Below are 24,938 nucleotides of genomic sequence, written 5' to 3' on the forward strand. Positions count from 1 at the left end.
CTCAAGGAAATGAAACACAGTAAGTTCCCAAGTGCACTTTCGTGTAATAATCATATCATCAGGGGGAGATACAAGAATGAAATACAACAGTCAGTTGATATACAACGAGGAGACATAGCTAGGACACCATTTGATAAACAAGTAATTACCAGACAGTGTCCCAGCTATTTCTCTTCGTTGTGTATCAACTAACTTGTTTACCAAATAGCGTCCTTTGCTAAGAAAGGAATATGCATGTACATGCACATACATATACATACGTACACATGTACATATTCATACTTCCTCACCCTCATCCATTCCCAGTGCCACCCCGCCCCACAGGAAACAGCATCACTCAGGACTCCTTTCAATGAAGGAACTCCTTTCATCTTCAAGGATACACTTTTTCCAGTGGCAGGAAAATGGTGGAATCCTTTGGAAAGAGGATTTCCCTGACAAAGCTGTACTTCCATATGTCAACAGATGATGATAGAGCCTCCCTTAAGGTGACTTTTCACTTGTGGTGTAATCACAGGCTGGCAGAGTCTTGTAACAGTTATCTCTGTGATCATTATGATAAGTATAAGTACCCTTCACTGTCATTGCTGACCTGTATGTTTTATTTATATTCAATCATAGTTTGTTTGTTTGTTTGTTGATTACTTTACTCTCACGTGTACTGTTTAATATTTTGGTTAATTAGATTTATTGTAATTTTTTCTGTCGACTCTTAGTTTATTTCACAATCACCAAATGAAAGAGATTTTAGTATATGTATACTTGTATCTATTTAATGAATTCCATGGCTTGAAAAATTATATGTAGATCAGGAACTGATGTAGTTGATGATCAGCCGTATGTATAGGTGAATGAACTGATTTACTGCATTTGTTTGTGCTCATTATGAAAATGCAGTGGCTCTTTGACTCATACATGATTAATTTCAGCTAGATGACGATGATTTAGCTGAGCGAGCAAAGTTGGAACCTATAAGTCGTTACCCAAAAAAGTATCAAGAGAGAGCTTTGGCTCAAGACCATATCTCGGGGCCAGTTGACCTTAAGCACAGTAATCGGGTTATTCTTCCTTCTGAGGTGGGCCCTGGAGGAGTCACTGTTTTGATGGATTACATGCCAGCAACCAAGTTGAAGGTATGTCTCATATGATGTAGATAGAGCACCTGAAAAAATAAAAAAAAATGTATATTTTGTGTGTTTGTAGTGACCTATTTGTATTGTATGGGGAGGGAGTTTTAAACTCAAGTGGCCCCATATCTTGAACTTTCTGTACTATCATATAAGTTTTCAAACCTATGTACACTGTCCACAATAACTGTTTTATCACTCACTTTCTTCTGGTATGGCTTAGGGATGGGATGTATGACTCTGGTGACATAAGCAGTGATGTCAACTTTCAAATGTCTCTCACGCTCACATTCCTGCTTTTTATTTCCTGCTAGTGAATATTCATATCATGCCTTCTTTTGCTGTTTCCCATCACTTGTACTTTAGGTATACTTGGATTGAATTCCATAAACCACATATCAAACCAACTTTGGAGTCTTTTTAGGTCCCTTTTTGAGGTGATGTAATCCTCACATTTTTGCATTACTCATAACATCAGCATCATCTACAAATTCAGGTAGGAATTCATTTTGTTTTTTAATATTGAAGGCTCCAGTCACAGACAGAAGTCCACATCAAGGCCAGGCCTTCATTGAAATATAGAGAGAATTATGAAATGGAGAAAGAAGAGACAAGGGAAAGTATTTTTGAATTTTGGAGGAAGTGGAAAACCTGTCTTTTGAAATGTGCCAGGTCATAGTTATTGGGAAAGACATAAGAACATTGAGAGTTCCCAATCTTTGACATGTAGGGAAAGAAGCAGGTATCAGAACAACCCACCCTTGAGTTGCCATTGGGCACACAATAATCATGCAATGCAGCAGCTTGCCGATTATTGTGTGGTCTAACTAGTGGTGTGGGCACACAAGCAGCCAGCTCTTGGAAGCAAAAACCAAAGAAATACCTATAGAAGAGGGAGAGTGAACCACCATTTCTGCATATGGCAATAGGATTAACTTTGGAAGCTAGTTGGGACCACTTTTAACTCAAATCTGTCAAGTAAGGATGCAGAGTTGGAACCACCCCAGATGTGAGAGCAGTACTCCATATAAGGACAAATCAATCATTTGTATAAACAGAGCTGTTCAGAAGAAAAGAAGTTTCGATATCTAAACAGGACACTTGGTTTCTTAAAGGCAGACCTAGCTATTCCTGTAATGTGGGGTTTCCAAGAATGAGTAGATGGTACAGTAATACAAAGTATGTTCATTGAGTCAAGAGATGGAATTACAGAATTGTCAAGGGAGAGACAAGAGTTTGAGGAGTTTTTGTTGGAGAGGTAGGTAGAAATTGGGTGTTAGAGGCATTCAACTTAACAAGATTTTGTCTACCCCACCAAGATATCCTGTTCAAGTCTAAGTTTATTGAGGAAGCTGTGTCAAGACGAGATGCGGATCAAGTGAGAGAAGAGGGAGCAGAATTGAAGGATGTGGATGAATGCATTGTTGAGTGCATTGGATCATTATTTGTGGAAAAGAGGAAATTGTTGAAAAAAAGGAGAGTAAGTGTAGGGGGTATGACAAAATCATGAGGGACACTACTGTTGATGGAGGAAAGGGGGTGGAAGATGATCTTTCAACAACCACTGAGATGGATCAGCCAGAGAAGAAGCCAGATATGAAGGAGCAAAGTGAGGGAGGGAAGTCAAAAGAGGGGAGCCTATAAATGAGACCCCGATGCCCCACCCTGTCAGTAGCCTTAGGTATGTGAAGGGCAGCTACACATGACTCATAAAAGTCTTTCAGGGATGACCACCAGACATTATTAAGATAGGAAAGAACATCACCAGTGGATCTCACATTACGGAAGCCTTACTGGTGATCAAAGAGAAGATTGTGATTTTCGAGGTGTTTATGGATATGGGAGTTGAGGAGGGATTCAAAGACTTTGGAAATGGTAGATGTCAAAGCAGTAGGATGATAGAGGGGTCAGAATAGTCACCCTTCTTAGGGATGGGATGTATCCATGCATGCTTCCAAGGAAAAGGAAAAGTTGGGAAGCTAATCAAATAGATCATAAGAGCAGTGGTTCTGAAGAGAAGGCTGAGGCATGCCACATATGACATTCATCCATTTCAATAAAGCTCCTCAAACTTTTGTTCTTTGTTCCCTATAACTAAGATAACGATTTATCCATTGAAGGAGTCTCCTCTTACTCCTGCCTAAAGATCCAGTTTCTGTACCATCCTTTATAAAAAGCACATGATCAAATGCTTTCTGGCACTTCATATACAATCAGTCTTCCCAGCCTTCTCTTGTCTAATATGGAGCTCATTCTCTCATAGAATCTCAGGTGTTTATTATACATGATCTTTCCCAGAAGCCAAATTGCATCTCACTTAGGTCATTATTCCTCTGCCAGCATTCATCCATTTGCTTTCTTTTTATCTTTGCCAGCATGTTACATACCATACTCATGAGGGACAATATTTTAGTTCCGTGCATCTTCCCAGTTTTCTTTCTTGAAAGGTATGTGTCATGTTTGCCCTTCTCCACTCTCAAGGAAGATATGTGTCATGTTTGCCCTTTTCCTCTCTCATGGCATTTCTCCAATGCAATGTCATTTTGAACTGTATTTCAAATATTTTTTCAAGTGTTTCTCCACACACCTACAAAATCTGGATTCTTTGCTTGTCTGTAAGTAGAGGTGAGTATGGCATCTGCTGAAAAAGAAATTACATCAAAAACAAGTGATGAGAACACTGTAATCTGCATTCTACTTCTTGTGGTAATACCCTACAGCTTATCCATGTTTGTTTCAGAGTACACCAATATAACATGATTTGTAAATTTTTTTTTTTTTTTTTTTTTGTCGCTGTCTCCCGCGTTTGCGAGGTAGCGCAAGGAAACAGCCGAAAGAAATGGCCCAACCCACCCCCATACACATGTATATACATACGTCCACACACGCAAATATACATACCTACACAGCTTTCCATGGTTTACCCCAGACGCTTCACATGCCTTGATTCAATCCACTGACAGCACGTCAACCCCGGTATACCACATCGCTCCAATTCACTCTAATCCTTGCCCTCCTTTCACCCTCCTGCATGTTCAGGCCCCGATCACACAAAATCTTTTTCACTCCATCTTTCCACCTCCAATTTGGTCTCCCTCTTCTCCTCGTTCCCTCCACCTCCGACACATATATCCTCTTGGTCAATCTTTCCTCACTCATTCTCTCCATGTGCCCAAACCACTTCAAAACACCCTCTTCTGCTCTCTCAACCACGCTCTTTTCATTTCCACACATCTCTCTTACCCTTACGTTACTTACTCGATCAAACCACCTCACACCAAACATTGTCCTCAAACATCTCATTTCCAGCACATCCATCCTCCTGCGCACAACTCTATCCATAGCCCTCTCCTCGCAACCATACAACATTGTTGGAACCACTATTCCTTCAAACATACCCATTTTTGCTTTCCAAGATAATGTTCTCGACTTCCACACATTCTTCAAGGCTCCCAGAATTTTCGCCCCCTCCCCCACCCTATGATCCACTTCCGCTTCCATGGTTCCATCCGCTGCCAGATCCACTCCCAGATATCTAAAACACTTCACTTCCTCCAGTTTTTCTCCATTCAAACTCACCTCCCAATTGACTTGACCCTCAACCCTACTGTACCTAATAACCTTGCTCTTATTCACATTTACTCTTAACTTTCTTCTTTCACACACTTTACCAAACTCAGTCACCAGCTTCTGCAGTTTCTCACATGAATCAGCCACCAGCGCTGTATCATCAGCGAACAACAACTGACTCACTTCCCAAGCTTTCTCATCCACAACAGACTTCATACTTGCCCCTCTTTCCAAAACTCTTGCATTTACCTCCCTAACAACCCCATCCATAAACAAATTAAACAACCATGGAGACATCACACACCCCTGCCGCAAACCTACATTCACTGAGAACCAATCACTTTCCTCTCTTCCTACACGTACACATGCCTTACATCCTCGATAAAAACTTTTCACTGCTTCTAACAACTTGCCTCCCACACCATATATTCTTAATACCTTCCACAGAGCATCTCTATCAACTCTATCATATGCCCTCTCCAGATCCATAAATGCTACATACAAATCCATTTGCTTTTCTAAGTATTTCTCACATACATTCTTCAAAGCAAACACCTGATCCACACATCCTCTACCACTTCTGAAACCACACTGCTCTTCCCCAATCTGATGCTCTGTACATGCCTTCACCCTCTCAATCAATACCCTCCCATATAATTTACCAGGAATACTCAACAAACTTATACCTCTGTAATTTGAGCACTCACTCTTATCCCCTTTGCCTTTATACAATGGCAATGTGCAAGCATTCCGCCAATCCTCAGGCACCTCACCATGAGTCATACATACATTAAATAACCTTACCAACCAGTCAACAATACAGTCACCCCCTTTTTTAATAAATTCCACTGCAATACCATCCAAACCTGCTGCCTTGCCGGCTTTCATCTTCCGCAAAGCTTTTACTACCTCTTCTCTGTTTACCAAATCATTTTCCCTAACCCTCTCACTTTGCACACCACCTCGACCAAAACACCCTATATCTGCCACTCTATCATCAAACACATTCAACAAACCTTCAAAATACTCACTCCATCTCCTTCTCACATCACCACTACTTGTTATCACCTCCCCATTTGCGCCCTTCACTGAAGTTCCCATTTGCTCCCTTGTCTTACGCACTTTATTTACCTCCTTCCAGAACATCTTTTTTTTTTTTTTTTTTTTTTTTTTTTTTTTTTATACTTTGTCGCTGTCTCCCGCGTTTGCGAGGTAGCGCAAGGAAACAGACGAAAGAAATGGCCCAACCCCCCCCCCCATACACATGTACATACACACGTCCACACACGCAAATATACATACCTACACAGCTTTCCACGGTTTACCCCAGACGCTTCACATGCCTTGCTTCAATCCACTGACAGCACGTCAACCCCTGTATACCACATGACTCCAATTCACTCTATTTCTTGCCCTCCTTTCACCCTCCTGCATGTTCAGGCCCCGATCACACAAAATCTTTTTCACTCCATCTTTCCACCTCCAATTTGGTCTCCCTCTTCTCCTCGTTCCCTCCACCTCCGACACATATATCCTCTTGGTCAATCTCTCCTCACTCATTCTCTCCATGTGCCCAAACCATTTCAAAACACCCTCTTCTGCTCTCTCAACCACGCTCTTTTTATTTCCACACATCTCTCTTACCCTTACGTTACTTACTCGCTCAAACCACCTCACACCACACATTGTCCTCAAACATCTCATTTCCAGCACATCCATCCTCCTGCGCACATCTCTATCCATAGCCCACGCCTCGCAACCATACAGCATTGTTGGAACCACTATTCCCTCAAACATACCCATTTTTGCTTTCCGAGATAATGTTCTCGACTTCCACACATTTTTCAAGGCTCCCAAAATTTTCGCCCCCTCCCCCACCCTATGATCCACTTCCGCTTCCATGGTTCCATCCGCTGACAGATCCACTCCCAGATATCTAAAACACTTCACTTCCTCCAGTTTTTCTCCATTCAAACTCACCTCCCAATTGACTTGACCCTCACCCCTACTGTACCTAATAACCTTGCTCTTATTCACATTTACTCTCAACTTTCTTCTTCCACACACTTTACCAAACTCAGTCACCAGCTTCTGCAGTTTCTCACATGAATCAGCCACCAGCGCTGTATCATCAGCGAACAACAATTGACTCACTTCCCAAGCTCTCTCATCCCCAACAGACTTCATACTTGCCCCTCTTTCCAGGACTCTTGCATTTACCTCTCACCCCAACTCTCATTTGCCCTTTTTTTCACCTCTTGCACCTTTCTCTTGACCTCCTGTCTCTTTCTTTTATACGTCTCCCACTCAATTGCATTTTTACCCTGCAAAAATCGTCCAAATGCCTCTCTCTTCTCTTTCACTAATACTCTTACTTCTTCATCCCACCACTCACTACCCTTTCTAATCAACCCACCTCCCACTCTTCTCATGCCACAAGCATCTTTTGCGCAATCCATCACTGATTCCCTAAATACATCCCATTCCTCCCCCACTCCCCTTACTTCCATTGTAAATGGATGATTTGTAAATACTTATTCTTTTTTTTTTTTTTTTTTTACCTATTTGCCCTTTGTACTCAAGTGAGGTCATCTTAAATAAACAAACAGTGGCTTCAGTCGCACATTGTCAATCTCTAGCTGTTATTTATTGAACAAAACAGAGACTTTAATTCACTATCAATCTTTAACTGCTCCGTGTACCTTGATTAAGCCCAGAGACAGCTTGTTACCCCATATATACTGCATTGCTCAGATTCTTTCTATAAAGTCAGTGCTTCTTGCCTTCCTGAATGTTCAGACCCATATGCCTAAAAGTCTCCTTCACGTTTTCCTTCAATTTCCTCCTTGATCTCTCATTTCATCCTCTACTTTTGACACTAGATCTTTTTTATTGAGGATGTAAGGCATGTGTACGTGTAGGAAGAGAGGAAAGTGATTGGTTCTCAGTGAATGTAGGTTTGCGGCAGGGGTGTGTGATGTCTCCATGGTTGTTTAATTTGTTTATGGATGGGGTTGTTAGGGAGGTAAATGCAAGAGTTTTGGAAAGAGGGGCAAGTATGAAGTCTGTTGGGGATGAGAGAGCTTGGGAAGTGAGTCAGTTGTTGTACGCTGGTGATACAGCGCTGGTGGCTGATTCATGTGAGAAACTGCAGAAGCTGGTGACTGAGTTTGGTAAAGTGTATGAAAGAAGAAAGTTAAGAGTAAATGTGAATAAGAGCAACGTTATTAGGTACAGTAGGGTTGAGGGTCAAGTCAATTGGGAGGTAAGTTTGAATGGAGCAAAACTGGAGGAAGTAAAGTGTTTTAGATATCTGGGAGTGGATCTGGCAGCGGATGGAACCATGGAAGCGGAAGTGGATCATAGGGTGGGGGAGGGGGCGAAAATCCTGGGAGCCTTGAAGAATGTGTGGAAGTCGAGAACATTATCTTGGAAAGCAAAAATGTGTGTTTGAAGGAATAGTGGTTCCAACAATGTTGTATGGTTGCGAGGCGTGGGTTATGGATAGAGTTGTGCGCAGGAGGATGGATGTGCTGGAAATGAGATGTTTGAGGACAATGTGTGGTGTGAGGTGGTTTGATCGAGTAAGTAACGTAAGGGTAAGAGAGATGTGTGGAAATAAAAAGAGCGTGGTTGAGAGAGCAGAAGAGGGTGTTTTGAAATGGTTTGGGCACATGGAGAGAATGAGTGAGGAAAGATTGACCAAGAGGATATATGTTTCGGAAGTGGAGGGAACAAGGAGAAGTGGGAGACCAAATTGGAGGTGGAAAGATGGAGTGAAAAAGATTTTGCGTGATCGGGGCCTGAACATGCAGGAGGGTGAAAGGAGGGCAAGGAATAGAGTGAACTGGATCGATGTGGTATACCGGGGTTGACGTACTGTCAGTGGATTGAATCAGGGCATGTGAAGCATCTGGGGTAAACCATGGAAAGCTGTGTAGGTATGTATATTTGCGTGTGTGGACGGGTATGTATATACATGTGTATGGGGGTGGTTTGGGCCATTTCTTTCGTCTGTTTCCTTGCGCTACCTCGCAAACGCGGGAGACAGCGACAAAGCAAAAAAAAGAAAAAAAAAATCTTTGTCAGTCTCTCTTTGCTCATTCACTCCCTTTACCTGAAAAATTTCAATAAATCCTGATGGATACTCTCAAGCAGACAATGCTTACTACCATTCCCCTCTCTGACACTGTTATTTCTTAAACAATTCACCCATTTCACTCCACATATCACCTTCATAATTTTCACTTCTAATACACCCACTCTCTTCCAATCATTATCCTCTAGGGCCAAAGATTTGCATCTGCACAATGCTGTTGGATCTGTTATGCCCTCATACATACCCATCCTTGCCCTTATTAATGCTTTTTAATTGCACCCAGGTCCATCACTCCTTATCCAACTTGTGACTTACTTTAGCCCCCATGATTCCATCTGCTGCCATGTCCACTCCCAGTTACCTCAAGTGATCCATCTCCTCTAGGTCCTTCTTGATTAAACTCAGTAAAGCCATTCTATCAAACTCATCCACTCTACTACTTTTCATTAACTCACTTCTGTTTAGATAGTAAACTTTTCTCTTTGTTCAGGTATTTCACACATACCAGTACATTCTTCACAGCAAACAGATGGTCCAGAAACCTTTTCCCATATTGAAACCGCACTGCTGGTCAGCCATTTTGTGTACTGCAAAGCCCTTTCAGCCACCACTCTCCCATGCACCTTACCAGAAATACTTAACCTTGGTAATTCATGCTCTCATTTTTGTCCCTTTTGCCTTTATAGAAGGATGCTGTACATGCACTGTTTCATTCTTCATGCACCTTAAGTTGAGCTATACATATGATGTGGAACAGCTTGAATAATCAGTGAACAACACCATCACCCCATATCTTGAGAGACAGCTGGATTTTCATCTACTTCTGTTGTTTTACCACATTGCAACTTGTGCAAGGCTCTAACTACCTCCTCTCTTTTCATCCTTCCATATTCCTTGACTCTTTCATCGTTAATGCCTCCTTTTCCCAACGTGCCATATCCACTTTCTTATTGTCTAAATCATACAACAGCTCTTTATATTCCATCTCTATCTCACATCTTTGTCTCTTGTCACTTTCCCAGCTCTTCTCTTTACTGTTTCCCCACCTGTTCTCATATTGTCTCTTTGCTTTTCACATTCATTTAGTCCTTTTTCATATATTCTCTGAGATTCTTTGATCCTGTCTTTCCCCATCTTTCATTTGCTATTCTTATTATTCATGTCATACCTTTCATTTGACCCCACACTTTTTTCTGTTGTACTTCTACCAGTCACTCACACTCCTTTCCAGCAGATAATGCCAGTGCAACTCCCTTTTCTATTTAGTTACCAGACTAGATTTGTAATTCCAGTGCTTACTGCCCTTTCCCATATGTCCACATTCCACCCTCCAAGAGCACATATTTCATCCACACATTTAGATAACTGTACTTCTTCCCTATAAATCTCAATCTCCCATACATGTTTAGATATGCTGTACTTCATCCTTGAGGATGTTTCACAACTCTAGTCTCATTTACTCTCAACCTGTACCATTCTTCATTCAATCTCTTAGTTACTGTACACACAAGCCACTTTCCCAGGCTTAATCTTTTTCTCCATTTCCTTCAGACATATATCATTTCCTCTTATCTTACTCTCATGGCCAGCTTTCACACTTACCTCCACCAAGAAATAATTAGACATTTTACTTGGTGTCCTAGCACATGTATATCCAACAACTTCTAAGTAACTTTTCATAAACCTTGTATTCCAAATCACCTTTCCACTTTCAGCACAATCTGACAAGCTTTTCACAATATCAGTTTACACTAGAGACTCCATGGTCCCCAGTAATACCATCAGTTGCCACCTCACCCACTTAAGTTTACATTCAGATCCCCTCAAACCAAGATTCAATCCCTTGCATCAGAACTGTCTGTGCTCTTGTGCAGCTTCTCCTAAATTCATCTTATTCTTTTCACTCCGTCTAACTTATTTATGAGAGCTAAAAATCACACATCTCTTGATGTCTACCTTAATTCTAGCCTTGATTAACCTTGAAATCTCTTGCATTCTGCAAAACAGTCCCATAGATCCCTCATACCTTGATACTGTAGTATTTAGTTGATGAACCATTTGATCTGTATCAATTTATCATCTCAAAACAGTTTTACACTTGAAGAATTGACATATTAGGGTTGGATTTATTGACTGTTTCTTCTTTCTACTAGTTCTCACTATCTTGTATCTTGATGCTGAGAATTAGAAGTCTTATTGTATCAATGGTTATCTTTATTTTCAGGGGCTAGAAGAGTGGATTGAAGAGACAGATGTTTTGCTTGGTGTCAGTCAGGGAGATCAGGAGATTGGATTGAAAAGAGAAAGACAAGAGGAACCAATCAGTTTACCAAAAATGCTCAAGATTTATTCCTTTGGAAAGGGAGACATTTCTACCTTTCCATACGTATGTTTTAAGATTGCTTTACTTGCATTATAGTTTTTGGCGCTAACACTGTATAGTAGAAATGCATTATATTTGTTGGCATTAACACTGTATAGTATGGTTGCTACATTAGATTTCTACAATATTCTATATAGTTTCAGCATATCACTCATAATCAAAATTGTTTGAGAATGACTGATATGTTTCCTGTATATCATACTCCCTGCAAAATGAGTAAGAACTGGGCTTATATTACAGAGGCAGAAACAAGATTATGAAGGAGTATTGAAATGATTTTTCAGAAGAAAGTGGAGATGATAGAGTATTGTTAGATGAAAGTGAGTTCATTAAAGGTTGAATTGAATGCTTTGACCTGTTCAGCGTCACAGATGTGAATAAGATATGAAGGGGGAAGAAGAAATATAAAACAGTTGAGTGTAAGAGGAAAATTGGTATTGAGAATTCTAGGAAATCAGAAAGAAGGAAAGTTGATACAGATTCAAGATCAGACTTAGTAGTTAATGAAAGACTGAAGTATGGAGTTGAGGTGCATGGATTAATTCATATGATATGTATGACATCTTGGAAGGATGACAGAGATATGAATGGATGCTTTAATACAGTCTTATGATTCATATGAGAGAAGATTTTAAAGATTGAGCATTGCTAAGTTAGGGGACTCAATTGATAACCATTGGAGCTGAGATTAAGAAAATTAAAATCAGTATCAGTGAAGTGAAAGATGAGCATAAAGGACATGGATGTGTGGACTGGATCTTTACCAGAAAATATTATACCCCTTCACATTCCCTTTTCGAATTGAGGTTTCTTATTTTCTATAGCCAAACCAGCTGTTTACTTTGTGGTGGAAGAGAACATATGACCATATGCTTAAAGCACACATAAAACCTAACTTTGATTTAATCTTGTTTGTTATCCAAAAATTGTTTCAAATAATGCTCTAATCAGCATCTAAGCTAAAGCAACCTGTGTCACACTGTTGAGACCCCTCCCACTTTGTGGTCAAACTCTGAAGTTTCTAAGAATTCATCATTAGGTATGGTTTGCTGTGATACTTCCAGTCACAGGTAAGCTTATTCATTAACAAATTTGCAAATGCTTTGAGTTTGTGTACAATATTATGATGGAGATGTTTCACAGTGATGCAGGATATATTGAGTATATTGATGAATTTTTTCACTGGTGATATGTTTTCATGATCTGCAGGGAATCACATTTTCTTAAACATATTCTTCAGGCATTAAACTTGAGAGCCTCTTTTAGAAAATTATGATACAGGAAAGGAGCATTTCTAGCCCCCACTTCTTCCTTTCTTTTCTTAGTTACTGATCATGGAACAAAAGTTTTATGGGTAGCATTTTTTCCTCCCTGATACTTGACCACTACTTATTATTTATCTATCATAATTTGTCATTGTCTTCCGCATTAGTGGGGTAGCGCAAGGAAACAGATGAAAGAATGGCCCAACCCACCCACATACACATGTATATACATACACGCCCACACGCGCACATATACATACCTATACATTTCAACGGATACATATATATACATACACAGACATATACATATATACACATGTACATAATTCATACTTGCTGCCTTTATTCATTCCCGTCGCCACCTCGCCACACATGAAATGACACCCCCCCACCCCCCGCACATGTGCGAGGAGGTAGTGCTAGGAAAAGACAACAAAGGCCACGTTCGTTCACACTCAGTCTCTAGCTGTCATGTATAATGCACCCTATATCTGCCACTCTATCATCTAACACATTCAGCAAGCCTTCAAAATACTCGCTCCATCTCCTCACATCACCACTACTTGTTATTACCTCCCCATTAGCCCCCTTCACCGTTGTTCCCATTTGTTCTCTTGTCTTATGCACTTTATTTACCTCCTTCCAAAACTTGACCACTATCTCCAAGAATTAGTGATGGGTGATTCAGATGCAGAGGTGAGTAATGTGGCAGTTAAGGGTATAATTGGGGTGCATGGGCTATTCAGTGTTGTGAATAGAAATGGTGAGGAGCTTGTGGATTTGTTTGCTGAAAAAAGACTGGTGCTTGGGAATACCTTAATTAAAACGACTGATAATACTTAAGTATATGTATGTAAGTAGGAGAGATGGTCAAAGGTCATTATTGGATTACATGTTAATTGATAGGAGTGTAAGAGAGAGACCTTTGGATGTTAATATGCTGAGAGGGACAGCTGGAGGGATGCCTGATCACTGTCTTGTGGAGGCAAAGGTGAATATTTGTAGAGGCTTTCAAGAAAGAAGAGAGAATGTTGGGGAGAAGAGAGTGGTGAGACTAAGTGAGCTTGGAAAAGGGACTTGTGTGAGGAAGTACCAGGAGAGATTGAGTGTAGAACGGCAAAAGGTAAGAGCAAATGATGTAAGGGGAATGGGGGAGGAATAGGATGTATTTAGGGAAGCAGTGATGGTTTGTGCAAAAAATGACTGTGGCAAGAGAAAGGTGGGAGATGGGCAGATTAGAAAAGGTAGTGAGTGTTGGGATGAAAATGTAAAGTTGTTAGTGAAAGAGAAAAGAGAAGCGTTTGGATGATACTTGCAAGGAAGGAGTGCAAATGGCTGGGAGATGTATGAAAGAAAGTGGTAGGAGGTCAAGAGAAAGGTGCAAGGGTTGAAAAAGAGGGCAAATGAGAGTTGGGGTGAGAGTATTATTAAACTTTAGGGAGATAAAAAGATATTTTGGAAGGAGGCAGATAATGTGCATAAGATGAGAGAACAAATAGGAACATTGGTGAAGGGGGAAAGTAGGGAAGTAATAACAGGTGGTTATGAAGCGAGAAGGATGGAATGAGTATCTTGAAGGTTTCTTGAATATGTTTGATGATAGAGTGGCCTATTTAGTTGGGCTGGTGTGCGAAGTGAGAGGGTCAGGGAGAATGGTTTGGTTAAGAGAGAGTAAGTAGTGAAAGCTTTGCAGAAGATGAAATCTGGCAAGGTGGCAGGTTTGAATGGTGTTGTAGTGGAATCTATGAAAAAAGTTGGTGATTATGTTGTTGATTAGTTGGTAAGGATATTCAGTGTATGTATGGATCATGGTGAAGTGCCTAAGGATTGGGAGAATGCATGCATAGTGCCATTGTACAAAGGCAAAGGGGATAAAGGTAAGTGTTCAAACTGCAGAAGCATAAGTTTGAGTATTCCTGGGAAATTATATGGGAGGGTATTGATTGAGAGGGTGAAAACATGTACAGAACATCAGATTGGGGAAGAACAGTGTGGTTTCAGAAGTGTTAGAGGATGTGTGGATCAGGTGTTTGCTTTGAAGAAGGCGTGTGAGAAATACTTAGAAAAACTGATAGATTTGTATGTAGTATTTATGGATCTGGAGAAGGCATATGATAGGGTTGATAGAGATGTTTTGTGGAAGGTATTAAGAGTATATGGTGTGGGAGGTAAGTTGCTAGAAGCAGTGAAAAGTTTTTACCAAGGATGTAAGGCATGTGTACGAATAGGAAGAGAGGAAAGTGATTGGTTCCCAGTGAATGTTGGTTTGCAGCAGGGGTGTGTTATGTCCCCATCGCTGTGTCATTTGTTTATGGATGGGGTGGTTTGGAAGGTAAATGCAAGTGTTTTGGAGAGAGGGGCGAGTATGCAGTCTTTTGGGAATGAGAGGGCCTGGGAAGTGAGTCAGTTGTTGTTCTCCTATGATGTAGCTCTAGTGGCTGATTCGAGTGTGAAACTACAGAAGTTGGTGACTGAGTTTGGAAAAATGTGTGAAAGGAGAAAGTTAAGAGTACATGTGAATAAGAGCAAGGTTATTAGGTTCAGTAGGGTTGAGGGACAAGTTAATTGGGATGTAAGTTCGAATGGAAAAATGAAAATGGAGGAAATGAAGTGTTTTAGATATCTGGGAGTGTACTTAGCTGCGAATGGAAACATGGAAGCAAAAGTGAGTCACAAGGTAGGGGAGAGGCGAAGGGTCTGGGAGCGATGAAGAATGTGTGGGATGAGAGAACATTATCTTGGAGAGCAAAAATGGGTATGTGTGAAGGAATAGTAGTTTCATCATTGTTATATAGTTGCGAGACATAGGCTATAGATAGGGTTGTGCGGAGGGTGGATGTGTTGAAAATGAAATGTTTGAGGACAATATGTGGTGTGAGTCGGTTTGATCAAGTAAGCAATGTAAAGGTAAGAGAGATGTGTCTAAATAAAAAGAGTATGGTTGAGAGAGCAGAAGAGGGTGTGCTGATATGGTTTGGACATATGGAGAGAATGAGTGAAGAATGATTGACAAAGAGGATATATGTGTCAGAGGTGGAGGGAACAAGGAGAAGCAGGAGAGCAAATTTGAGGTCGAAGGGTGGAGTGAAAAAAATTTTGAGCGATCAGGGCCTGAACATATAGGAGGGTGTGAGGCAGGCAAGGAATAGAGTGAATTGGAACTATGTGGTATACTAGGGTCAATGTGCTGCCAGTGTACTTAACCAAGGCATGTGAAGCATCTGGGTTAGACTGTGGAAAGGTCTATGGGGCCTAGATGTGGATAGGGAGCTGTGGTGTCGGTGTATTACACCTGACAGCTAGAGACTGAGTGTGAATGAATGTGGCCTTATTTGTTTGTATTCTTGGTGCTACCTCACTGAAGCAGGTGATAGCGATGCTGTTTCCCTATGGAGCGATGTAGGGACAGGAATGGATGAAGGCAAGCAAGTATGAATATGTACATATGTATGTATGTATATGTATGTATATATGCACATGTGGGCATTTATGTATATATATGTGTATATGAGTGGATAGGCCATTCTTCATCTGTTTCCTGGCACTACCTTGCTGATGCAGGAAACTGCAATTATGTATAATAATAAAAAGATAGAATAAAAAGATAGAGGATGTGTGGATCAAAAAGATAGAATAAAAAGATAGAGGATGTGTGGATCAGGTGTTTGTTTTGAAGAATGTATGTGAGAAATACTTACAAAAGCAGATTGATTTGTTTGTAGCATTTATGGATCTGGACAAGGCATATGATAGGATGGATAGAAATGGTTTGTGGAAGGTTTTATGAGTATATGGTGTGGGAGGTAAGTTGCTAGGAGCAGTGAAAAGTTTTTACCAAGGATATAAGGCATATGTATGAGTAGGAAGAGAGGAAAGTGATTGGTTCCCAGTGAATGTCGGTTTGAGGCAGGGGTGTGTGATGTGTCCATGGTTGTTTAATTTGTTTATGGATGGGATGGTTAGGGAGGTGAATGCAAGAGTTTTGGAGAGAGGGGCAAGTATGTTGTCTGTTGTGGGTGAGAGGGCTTGGGAAGCGAGTCAATTGTTGTTTGCTGATGATACAACACTGGTGGCTGATTTGGGTGAGAAACTGCAACAGTTGGTGACTGAGTATGGTAAAGTATGTGAAAGAAGAAAGCTGAAAGTAAATGTAAATAAGAGCAAGGTTATTATGTTCAGTAGGATTGAGGAACAACTTAATTGGGAGGTAAGTTTAAATGGAGAAAACTGGAGGAAGTGAAGTGTTTTAGATATCTGGGAGTGGACTTAGCAGCAGATGGAACCATGGAAGCGGAAGTGAGTCACAGGGTGGGGGAGGGAACATAGGTTCTGGGAGTGTTGAAGAATGTGTGGAAGGCAAGAACGTTATCTCGGAGAGCAAAAATGAGTGTGTTTGAAGGAATAGTGGTTCCAACAATGTTATATGGTTGTGAGGCATGAGCTATAGACAGGGTTGTGCAGAGGAGGGTGGATTTGTTGGAAATGAAATCTCTAAGGACGATATGTGGTGTGAGGTGGTTTGATCGAGTAAGTAATGAAAGGGTAAGAGAGATGTGTAGTAATAAAAAGAGTGTGGTTGAGAGAGCAGAAGAGGGTGTGTTGAAATGGTTTGGACACATGGAGAGAATGAGTGAGGAAAGGAGGGTGAAAGGCATGCAAGGGATAGAGTGAATTGGAATGATGTGATATACTGGGTTCGACGTGCTGTCAGTGGATTGAACCAGGGCATGTGAAGCGTCTGGGGTAAACCATGGAAAGGTCTGTGGGTCCTGGATGTGGAAAGGGAGCTGTGGTTTTGTTGCATTACACATGACAGCTAGAGACTGAGTGTGAACGAATGTAGCCTTTTTTGTCTGTTCCTGGCACTGCCTCGCTCTAGGGGTGGGGGGGATGCTATTTTGTGTGTGACAGGGTGGCGATGGGAATGGATAAAGGCAGGAAATATGAATATGTACATGTGTATATATGTATATGTCAGTGTAGGTATATGTATGTATACGCTGAAACGTATATGTATGGATATGTGCGTGTGTGGGCATTTATGTATATACATGTGTATGTGGGTGGCTTGGGGCCATTCCTCACCTGTTTTTTTGTGCTACCTCACTAACGCAGGAGACGGCAGTTAAATATAATGAAATATCAATAAAATATGTATATACATGCGCAAAACTGAGTTATAGTGAAAGGTGATTTGAATGCAAAGGTGAGTAATGTGGCAGTAGAGGGTATAATTGGTGTACATGGGGTATTTAGTGTTGTAAATGGAAATGGTTAAGAGCTTGTGGATTTGTGTGCTGAAAAAGGACTGGTGATTAGGAATACCTGGTTTAAAAAGAGAGATATACATAAGTATGCATACATATGTGAGTTGGAGAGATGGCAGCTGGAGGGATGTCTGATCACTATCTTGTGGAGGCGAAGGTGAAGATTTGTAGAGGTTTTCAGAAATGAGGAGAGAATGTTGTGGAGAAGAGAGTGGTGAGAGTAAGTGAGCTTGGAAAAGAGACTTGTGTGAGGAAGTACCAGGTGAGATTGAGTGCAGAATGGAAAAAGGTGAGAGCAAATGACCTAAGGGGAGTTGGGGAGGAATGGGATGTATTTAGGGAAGCAGTGATGGCTTGTGCAAAAGATGCTTGTGGCTTGAGGAAGGTAGGAGGTGGGTAGATTAGAAAAGGTAGTGAGTGGTGGGATGAAGTAAGATTGTTAGTGAAAGAGAAGAGAGGGGCATTTGGATGATTTTTGTAGGGAAGTAGTGCAAATGACTTGGAGATGTATAAAAGAAAGCAGCAGGAGGTCAAGAGAAAGGTGCAAGAGGTGAAAAAGAGGGCAAATGAGAGTTGGGGTGAGAGAGTATCATTAAACTTTAGGGAGAATAAAAAGATGTTTTGGAAGGAGGTAAATAAAGTGTATAAGACAAGAGAACAAATGGGAACATCGGTGAAAGGGGCTAATGGGTAGGTAACAAGTAATGAGAAGATGGAGTGAGTATTTTGAAGGTTTGTCAATGTGTATGAAGATAGAGTGGTAGATATAGGGTGTTTTGGTCAGGGTGGTGTGCGAAGTGAGAGGGTCATGGAGAATTATTTGGTAAACAGAGAAGAGGTAGTGAAAGCTTTACAGAAGATGACAGCTGGCAAAGTGGAGGGTCTGGATGGTATTGCAGTGGAATCTATTAAAAAAGGGGGTGACTGTGTTGCTGATTGATTGGTAAGGATATTCAATGTTTGTATGGATAATGTTGAAGTGCTTGAGGATTGGCGGAATGCATGCATAGTGCCGTTGTACAAAGGCAAAGGAGATAAAGGTGAGTGTTCAAATTACAGAAATGTAAGTTTGTTGAGTATTCCTGGGAAATTATATGGCAGGTATTGATTGAGTGTAAAGGCATGTACAGAGCATTCAGATTGGGGAAGAACAGTGTGGTTTCAGAAGTGGTAGAGGATGTGTGGATCAGGTGTTTGCTTTGAAGAATGTATGTGAGAAATACTTCGAAAAACAGAGGGATTTGTATTTAGCATGTATGGATCTGTAGAAGGCACATGATAGGGTTGATGGAGATGCTTTGTGGAAGGTCTTAAGAGTATATGGTGTGGGCGATAAGTTGCTAGAAACAGCAAAAATTTTTAACCAAGAATGTAAGGGATGTGTATGAATAGGAAGAGAGGAAAGTGATTGGTTCTCAGGGAATGTCGGCTTGTGGCAGGGGTGCATGATGTGTCCGTGGCTGTTTAATTTGTTTATGGATGGGTTGGTTAGGGAAGTGAATGCAAGCGTTTTGGAGAGAGGGTGCAAGTATGTCATCTTTTGTGGATGAGAGGGCTTGGGAAGTAAGTCAGTTGTTGTTCACTGATGATACAGCACTGGTGGCAATTCGGGTGAGAAACTGCAGAAGTTGGTGACTGTGTTTGGTAAAGTGTGTGAAAGAAAAAAGTTGAGAGTAAATGTGACTAAGAGCAAGGTTATTAGGTTCAGTAGGGTTGAGGACCAAGTTAATTGGGAGGTAAGTTTGAATTGAGAAAAACTGGAGGAATTGAAATGTTTTAGGTATATGGGAGTGGACTTAGCAGCGGATGGAACCATGGAAGCATAAGTGAGTCACAGGGTGGGGTAGGGGGTGAAGGTTCTGGGAGTGTCGAAGAATGTGTGGAATGCGAGAACGTTATCTCGGAGAGCAAAAATGTGTATGTTTGAAGGAATAGTGGTTCCAACAATGTTATATGGTTGCGAGGCATGAGCTATAGATAGGGTTGTGTGGAGGAGGGTGGATGTGTTAGAAAGGAAATGTTTGAGGTGATTTGATTGAGTAAGTAATGAAAGGATAAGAGATGTGTGGCAATAAAAAGAGTGTGGTTGAGAGACCAGACGAGGGTGTGTTGAAATGGTTTGAACACATTGGGAGAATGAGTGAGGAAAGATTGACTAAGAGGATATATGTGTCAGAGGTCGAGGGAAGAAGGAGAAGCGGGAAACCAAATTGAAGGTGTAAGGATGGGGTGAAAATGATTTTGAGCGATCGGGGCCAGAACATACAGGAGGGTGAAAGGCGTGCAAGGGATAGAGTGAACTGAAATGATGTGGTATACTGGGGTCGACGTGCTGTCAATGGATTGAACCAGGGCATGTGAAGCGTCTGGGGTAAACCATGGAAAGGTCTGTGGGGCCTGGATGTGGAAAGGGAGCTATGGTTTTGGTGCATTGCACATTACAGCTAGAGACTTGAGTGTAAACGAGCGTGGCCTTTTTTGTCTTTTCCCAGCACTACCTCGTTGGAGGTGTGTGTCGAAGGGGGGGGGGGTGAATGCTATCTCATGTGTGCTGGGGTGGTGACGGGAATGGATGAAGGCAGCAAGTATGAATATGTACATGTGTATATATGTATATGTCTGTGTATGTATACATTGATATGTATATGTTTGTATATGTGCATGTGTGGGCATTTATGTATATACATGTGTATGTGGGTGGGTTGGGCTATTCTTGTCTGTTTCCTTGTGCTACCTCACTAATGCTGGAGACAGCCTGTAAGTATAATGATTATTGGTGGCTGATTCAGGTGAGAAACTGCAGAAGCTGGTGACTGAGTTTGGTAAAGTGTGTGAAAGAAGAAAGCTAAGAGTAGATGTGAATAAGAGCAAGGTTATTAGGTTCAATAGGGTTGAGGGACTAGTCAATTGGGAGGTAAGTTTGAATGGAGAAACCTGGAGGAAGTGAAGTATTTTAGATATCTGGGAGTGGATTTAGCATCGGATGGAACCATGGAAGTGGAAGTGAGTCACAGGGGGTGAAGGTTCTGGAAGTATTGAAGAATGTGTGAAAGGCAAGAACATTATCTCGGAGAGCAAAAATGGGTATGTTTGAAGGAATATGGGTTCCAACAATGTTATATGGTTGCAAGGTGTGGGTTATAGATAGGATTGTGTGAAGGTGGGTTGTGTTGGAAATGAGATGTTTGAGGACAGTATGTGGTGTGAGGTGGTTTGATTGAGCAAGTAATGAAAGGTTGAGAGAGATGATTGGTGATAAAAAGAGTGTGGTTGAGAGAGCAGAAGAGGGTGTATTAAAATGGTTTGGGCACATGGAGAGAATGAGTGAGGAATGATTGACAAAGAGGATATATGTGTCAGTGGTGGAGGGAACAAGGAGAAGTGGGAGACCAAGTTGGAGGTGGAAGGTTGGAGTGAAAAAGATTTTGAGTGATTGGGGCCTGAACATACAGGAGGGTGAAAGGTGTGCAAGGAATAGTGTTAATTGGAATGATGTGGTATACCGGGGTTGACATTCTGTTATGGATTGAACCAGGGCTTGTGAAGGGTCTGGGGTAAACCATGGAAAGTTTTGTGTGGCCTGGATGTGGAAAGGAAGCTGTGGTTTCGGTGCATTGCACACATTCTTCATTGCTCCCAGAATCTTTGCCCCCTCCCCCACCCTATGACTCACTTCCTCTTACATGGCTCCATTCGTTGCTAAGTCCTCTCCCAGATATCTAAAACACTTCCTCCAATTTTTCTCCATTCAAACGCACATTCCAACTAACTTGCCCCTCAACCCGGCTGAACTTACATAACTTTGCTCTTATTCACATATACTCTCAACTTTCTCCTTTCACACACTTTACCAGACTCAGTCACCAACTTCTGCAGTTTCTCTTTTGAATCAGCAACCAGTGCTGTCATTGATCAACAACAACTGACTCACTTCCCAGTACTCTTATCCACAACAGAACACATACTTGCCACTCTATCCAAAACTCTTGCATTTTCCTCCCTAACCACCCCTTCCATAAACAATTAAACAACCATGGTGACATCACACACCCTTGCCACAGACTGACTTTCACTAGGGACCATTCACTCTCCTGTTTTCCTACTTGTACACATGCCTTACACCGATGATAAAAACTTCTCTCTACTTCTTGCAGCTTATCTCCTACACCGTATACTCGTATGACCTTCCACAAAGCATCTCTATCATCCCTATCAAATGCCTTCTCCAGATCCATAAATGCCACATACAAATCCATCTATTTTCCTAAGTATTTCTCAGACATTCCTCAGAGCAAATACCTGATCCACACATCTTTTACCACTTCTGAAACCACACTGCTCCTCCCCAGTCTGATTCTCTGTACATTCCTTTACCCTCTCAATCAATACCCTCCCATACAGTTTTCCAGGAATATTCAACAAAGTTATGGCTTTGTAGTTTGAACACTCACCTTTATCCCCATTGCTTTTATACAGTGGCACTATACATGCATTCCACCTGTCCTCAGGCACTTCACTATGATCTATGCATACATTGAATATCTTTACCAACCAATCAACAACACAATCACCCCCTTTCTTAATAAATTCATCTGCAGTACCACTGACTCCCATTGCCTTGAGATGATATGGTCATGATTAGAGCATTCAGTTGCCTGTGCTGTCACAGCTAATTCAGAAAAAAACATGTATTTATATACTTATGTTATTCATGTGGTTTTATTTTTGTTGGGCCTTTTAGAGAGAATGAGTGAGAAAAGATTGACAAAGAGGATATATGTGTCTGAGGTGGAGGGAACGAGAAGTGGGAGACCAAATTGGAGGTGGAAAGATAGAGTGAAAAAGATTTTGAGTGATCAGGTCCTGAACATGCAGGAGGGGTGGAAAGCATGCAAGGAATAGAGTGAATTGGAATGATGTGGTATACTGGGGTCGATGTGCTGGCAGTGGATTGAACCAGGGCATGTGAAGGTTCTGGGGTAAACCATGGGAAGTTTTGTGGGGCCTGGATGCGGAAAGGGAGCTGTGGTTTCGGTGTATTATGCATGATAGCTAGAGACTGAGTGTGAACGAATGTGGCCTTTGTTATTCATTTCCTAGTGCTACCTCACGTACGTGCAGGGGGAGGGGGTTGTCATTTCATGTGTGGTGGGGTGGCGACGGGAATGAGTGAAGGCAGCAAGTATGAATTATGTTTTTTTTTTTTTTTTTTATACTTTGTTGCTGTCTCCTGCGTTTGCGAGGTAGCACAAGGAAACAGACGAGAGAAATGGCCCAACCCCCCCCCCATACACATGTATATACATACGTCCACACACGCAAATATACATACCTACACAGCTTTCCATGGTTTACCCCAGATGCTTCACATGCCTTGATTCAATCCACTGACAGCACATCAGCCCCGGTATACCACATCGCTCCAATTCACTCTGTTCCTTGCCCTCCTTTCACCCTCCTGCATGTTCAGGCCCCGATCACACAAAATCTTTTTCACTCCATCTTTCCACCTCCAATTTGGTCTCCCTCTTCTCCTTGTTCCCTCCACCTCCGACACATATATTCCTCTTGGTCAATCTTTCCTCACTCATCCTCTCCATGTGCCCAAACCACTTCAAAACACCCTCTTCTGCTCTCTCAACCACGCTCTTTTTATTTCCACACATCTCTCTTACCCTTACGTTACTCACTCGATCAAACCACCTCACACCACACATTGTCCTCAAACATCTCATTTCCAGCACATCCATCCTCCTGCGCACAACTCTATCCATAGCCCACGCCTCGCAACCATACAACATTGTTGGAACCACTATTCCTTCAAACATACCCATTTTTGCTTTCCGAGATAATGTTCTCGACTTCCACACATTCTTCAAGGCCCCCAGAATTTTCGCCCCCTCCCCCACCCTATGATCCACTTCCGCTTCCATGGTTCCATCCGCTGCCAGATCCACTCCCAGATATCTAAAACACTTCACTTCCTCCAGTTTTTCTCCATTCAAACTCACCTCCCAATTGACTTGACCCTCAACCCTACTGTACCTAATAACCTTGCTCTTATTCACATTTACTCTTAACTTTCTTCTTCCACACACTTTTCCAAACTCAGTCACCAGCTTCTGCAGTTTCACACATGAATCAGCCACCAGTGCTGTGTCATCAGCGAACAACAACTGACTCACTTCCCAAGCTCTCTCATCCCCAACAGACTTCATACTTGCCCCTCTTTCCAAAACTCTTGCATTTACCTCCCTAACAACCCCATCCATAAACAAATTAAACAACCATGGAGACATCACACACCCCTGCCGCAAACCTACATTCACTGAGAACCAATCACTTTCCTCTCTTCCTACACGTACACATGCCTTACATCCTCGATAAAAACTTTTCACTGCTTCTAACAACTGTCCTCCCACACCATATATTCTTAATACCTTCCACAGAGCCTCTCTATCAACTCTATCATATGCCTTCTCCAGATCCATAAATGCTACATACAAATCCATTTGCTTTTCTAAGTATTTCTCACATACATTCTTCAAAGCAAACACCTGATCCACACATCCTCTACCACTTCTGAAACCACACTGCTCTTCCCCAATCTGATGCTCTGTACATGCCTTCACCCTCTCAATCAATACCCTCCCATATAATTTACCAGGAATACTCAACAAACTTATACCTCTGTAATTTGAGCACTCACTCTTATCCCCTTTGCCTTTGTACAATGGCACTATGCACGCATTCCGCCAATCCTCAGGCACCTCACCATGAGTCATACATACATTAAATAACCTTACCAACCAGTCAACAATACAGTCACCCCCTTTTTTAATAAATTCCACTGCAATACCATCCAAACCTGCTGCCTTGCCGGCTTTCATCTTCCGCAAAGCTTTTACTACCTCTTCTCTGTTTACCAAATCATTTTCCCTAACCCTCTCACTTTGCACACCACCTCGACCAAAACACCCTATATCTGCCACTCTATCATCAAACACATTCAACAAACCTTCGAAAATACTCACTCCATCTCCTTCTCACATCACCACTACTTGTTATCACCTCCCCATTTGCGCCCTTCACTGAAGTTCCCATTTGCTCCCTTGTCTTACGCACTTTATTTACCTCCTTCCAGAACATCTTTTTATTCTCCCTAAAATTTAATGATACTCTCTCACCCCAACTCTCATTTGCCCTTTTTTTCACCTCTTGCACCTT

General features: G+C 41.6%; 1 protein-coding gene across 1 annotated transcript in view; it reads left to right on the plus strand.

Annotated features, from left to right (window-relative positions):
* The window catches only part of l(2)10685 (5-methylcytosine rRNA methyltransferase l(2)10685), a 94,434-nt gene that overhangs the window by 31,199 nt on the left and 38,297 nt on the right, over positions 1-24,938 (plus strand). Inside the window, exons 4-5 of the mRNA XM_071663371.1 lie at positions 930-1,133; positions 11,021-11,182. Coding sequence (XP_071519472.1) covers positions 930-1,133; positions 11,021-11,182 — 366 coding nt within the window. The remainder of the gene's footprint in view (positions 1-929; positions 1,134-11,020; positions 11,183-24,938) is intronic.

The sequence above is a fragment of the Panulirus ornatus genome, chromosome 7 (assembly GCF_036320965.1).
Source record: "Panulirus ornatus isolate Po-2019 chromosome 7, ASM3632096v1, whole genome shotgun sequence".
NCBI lineage: Eukaryota > Metazoa > Arthropoda > Malacostraca > Decapoda > Palinuridae > Panulirus > Panulirus ornatus.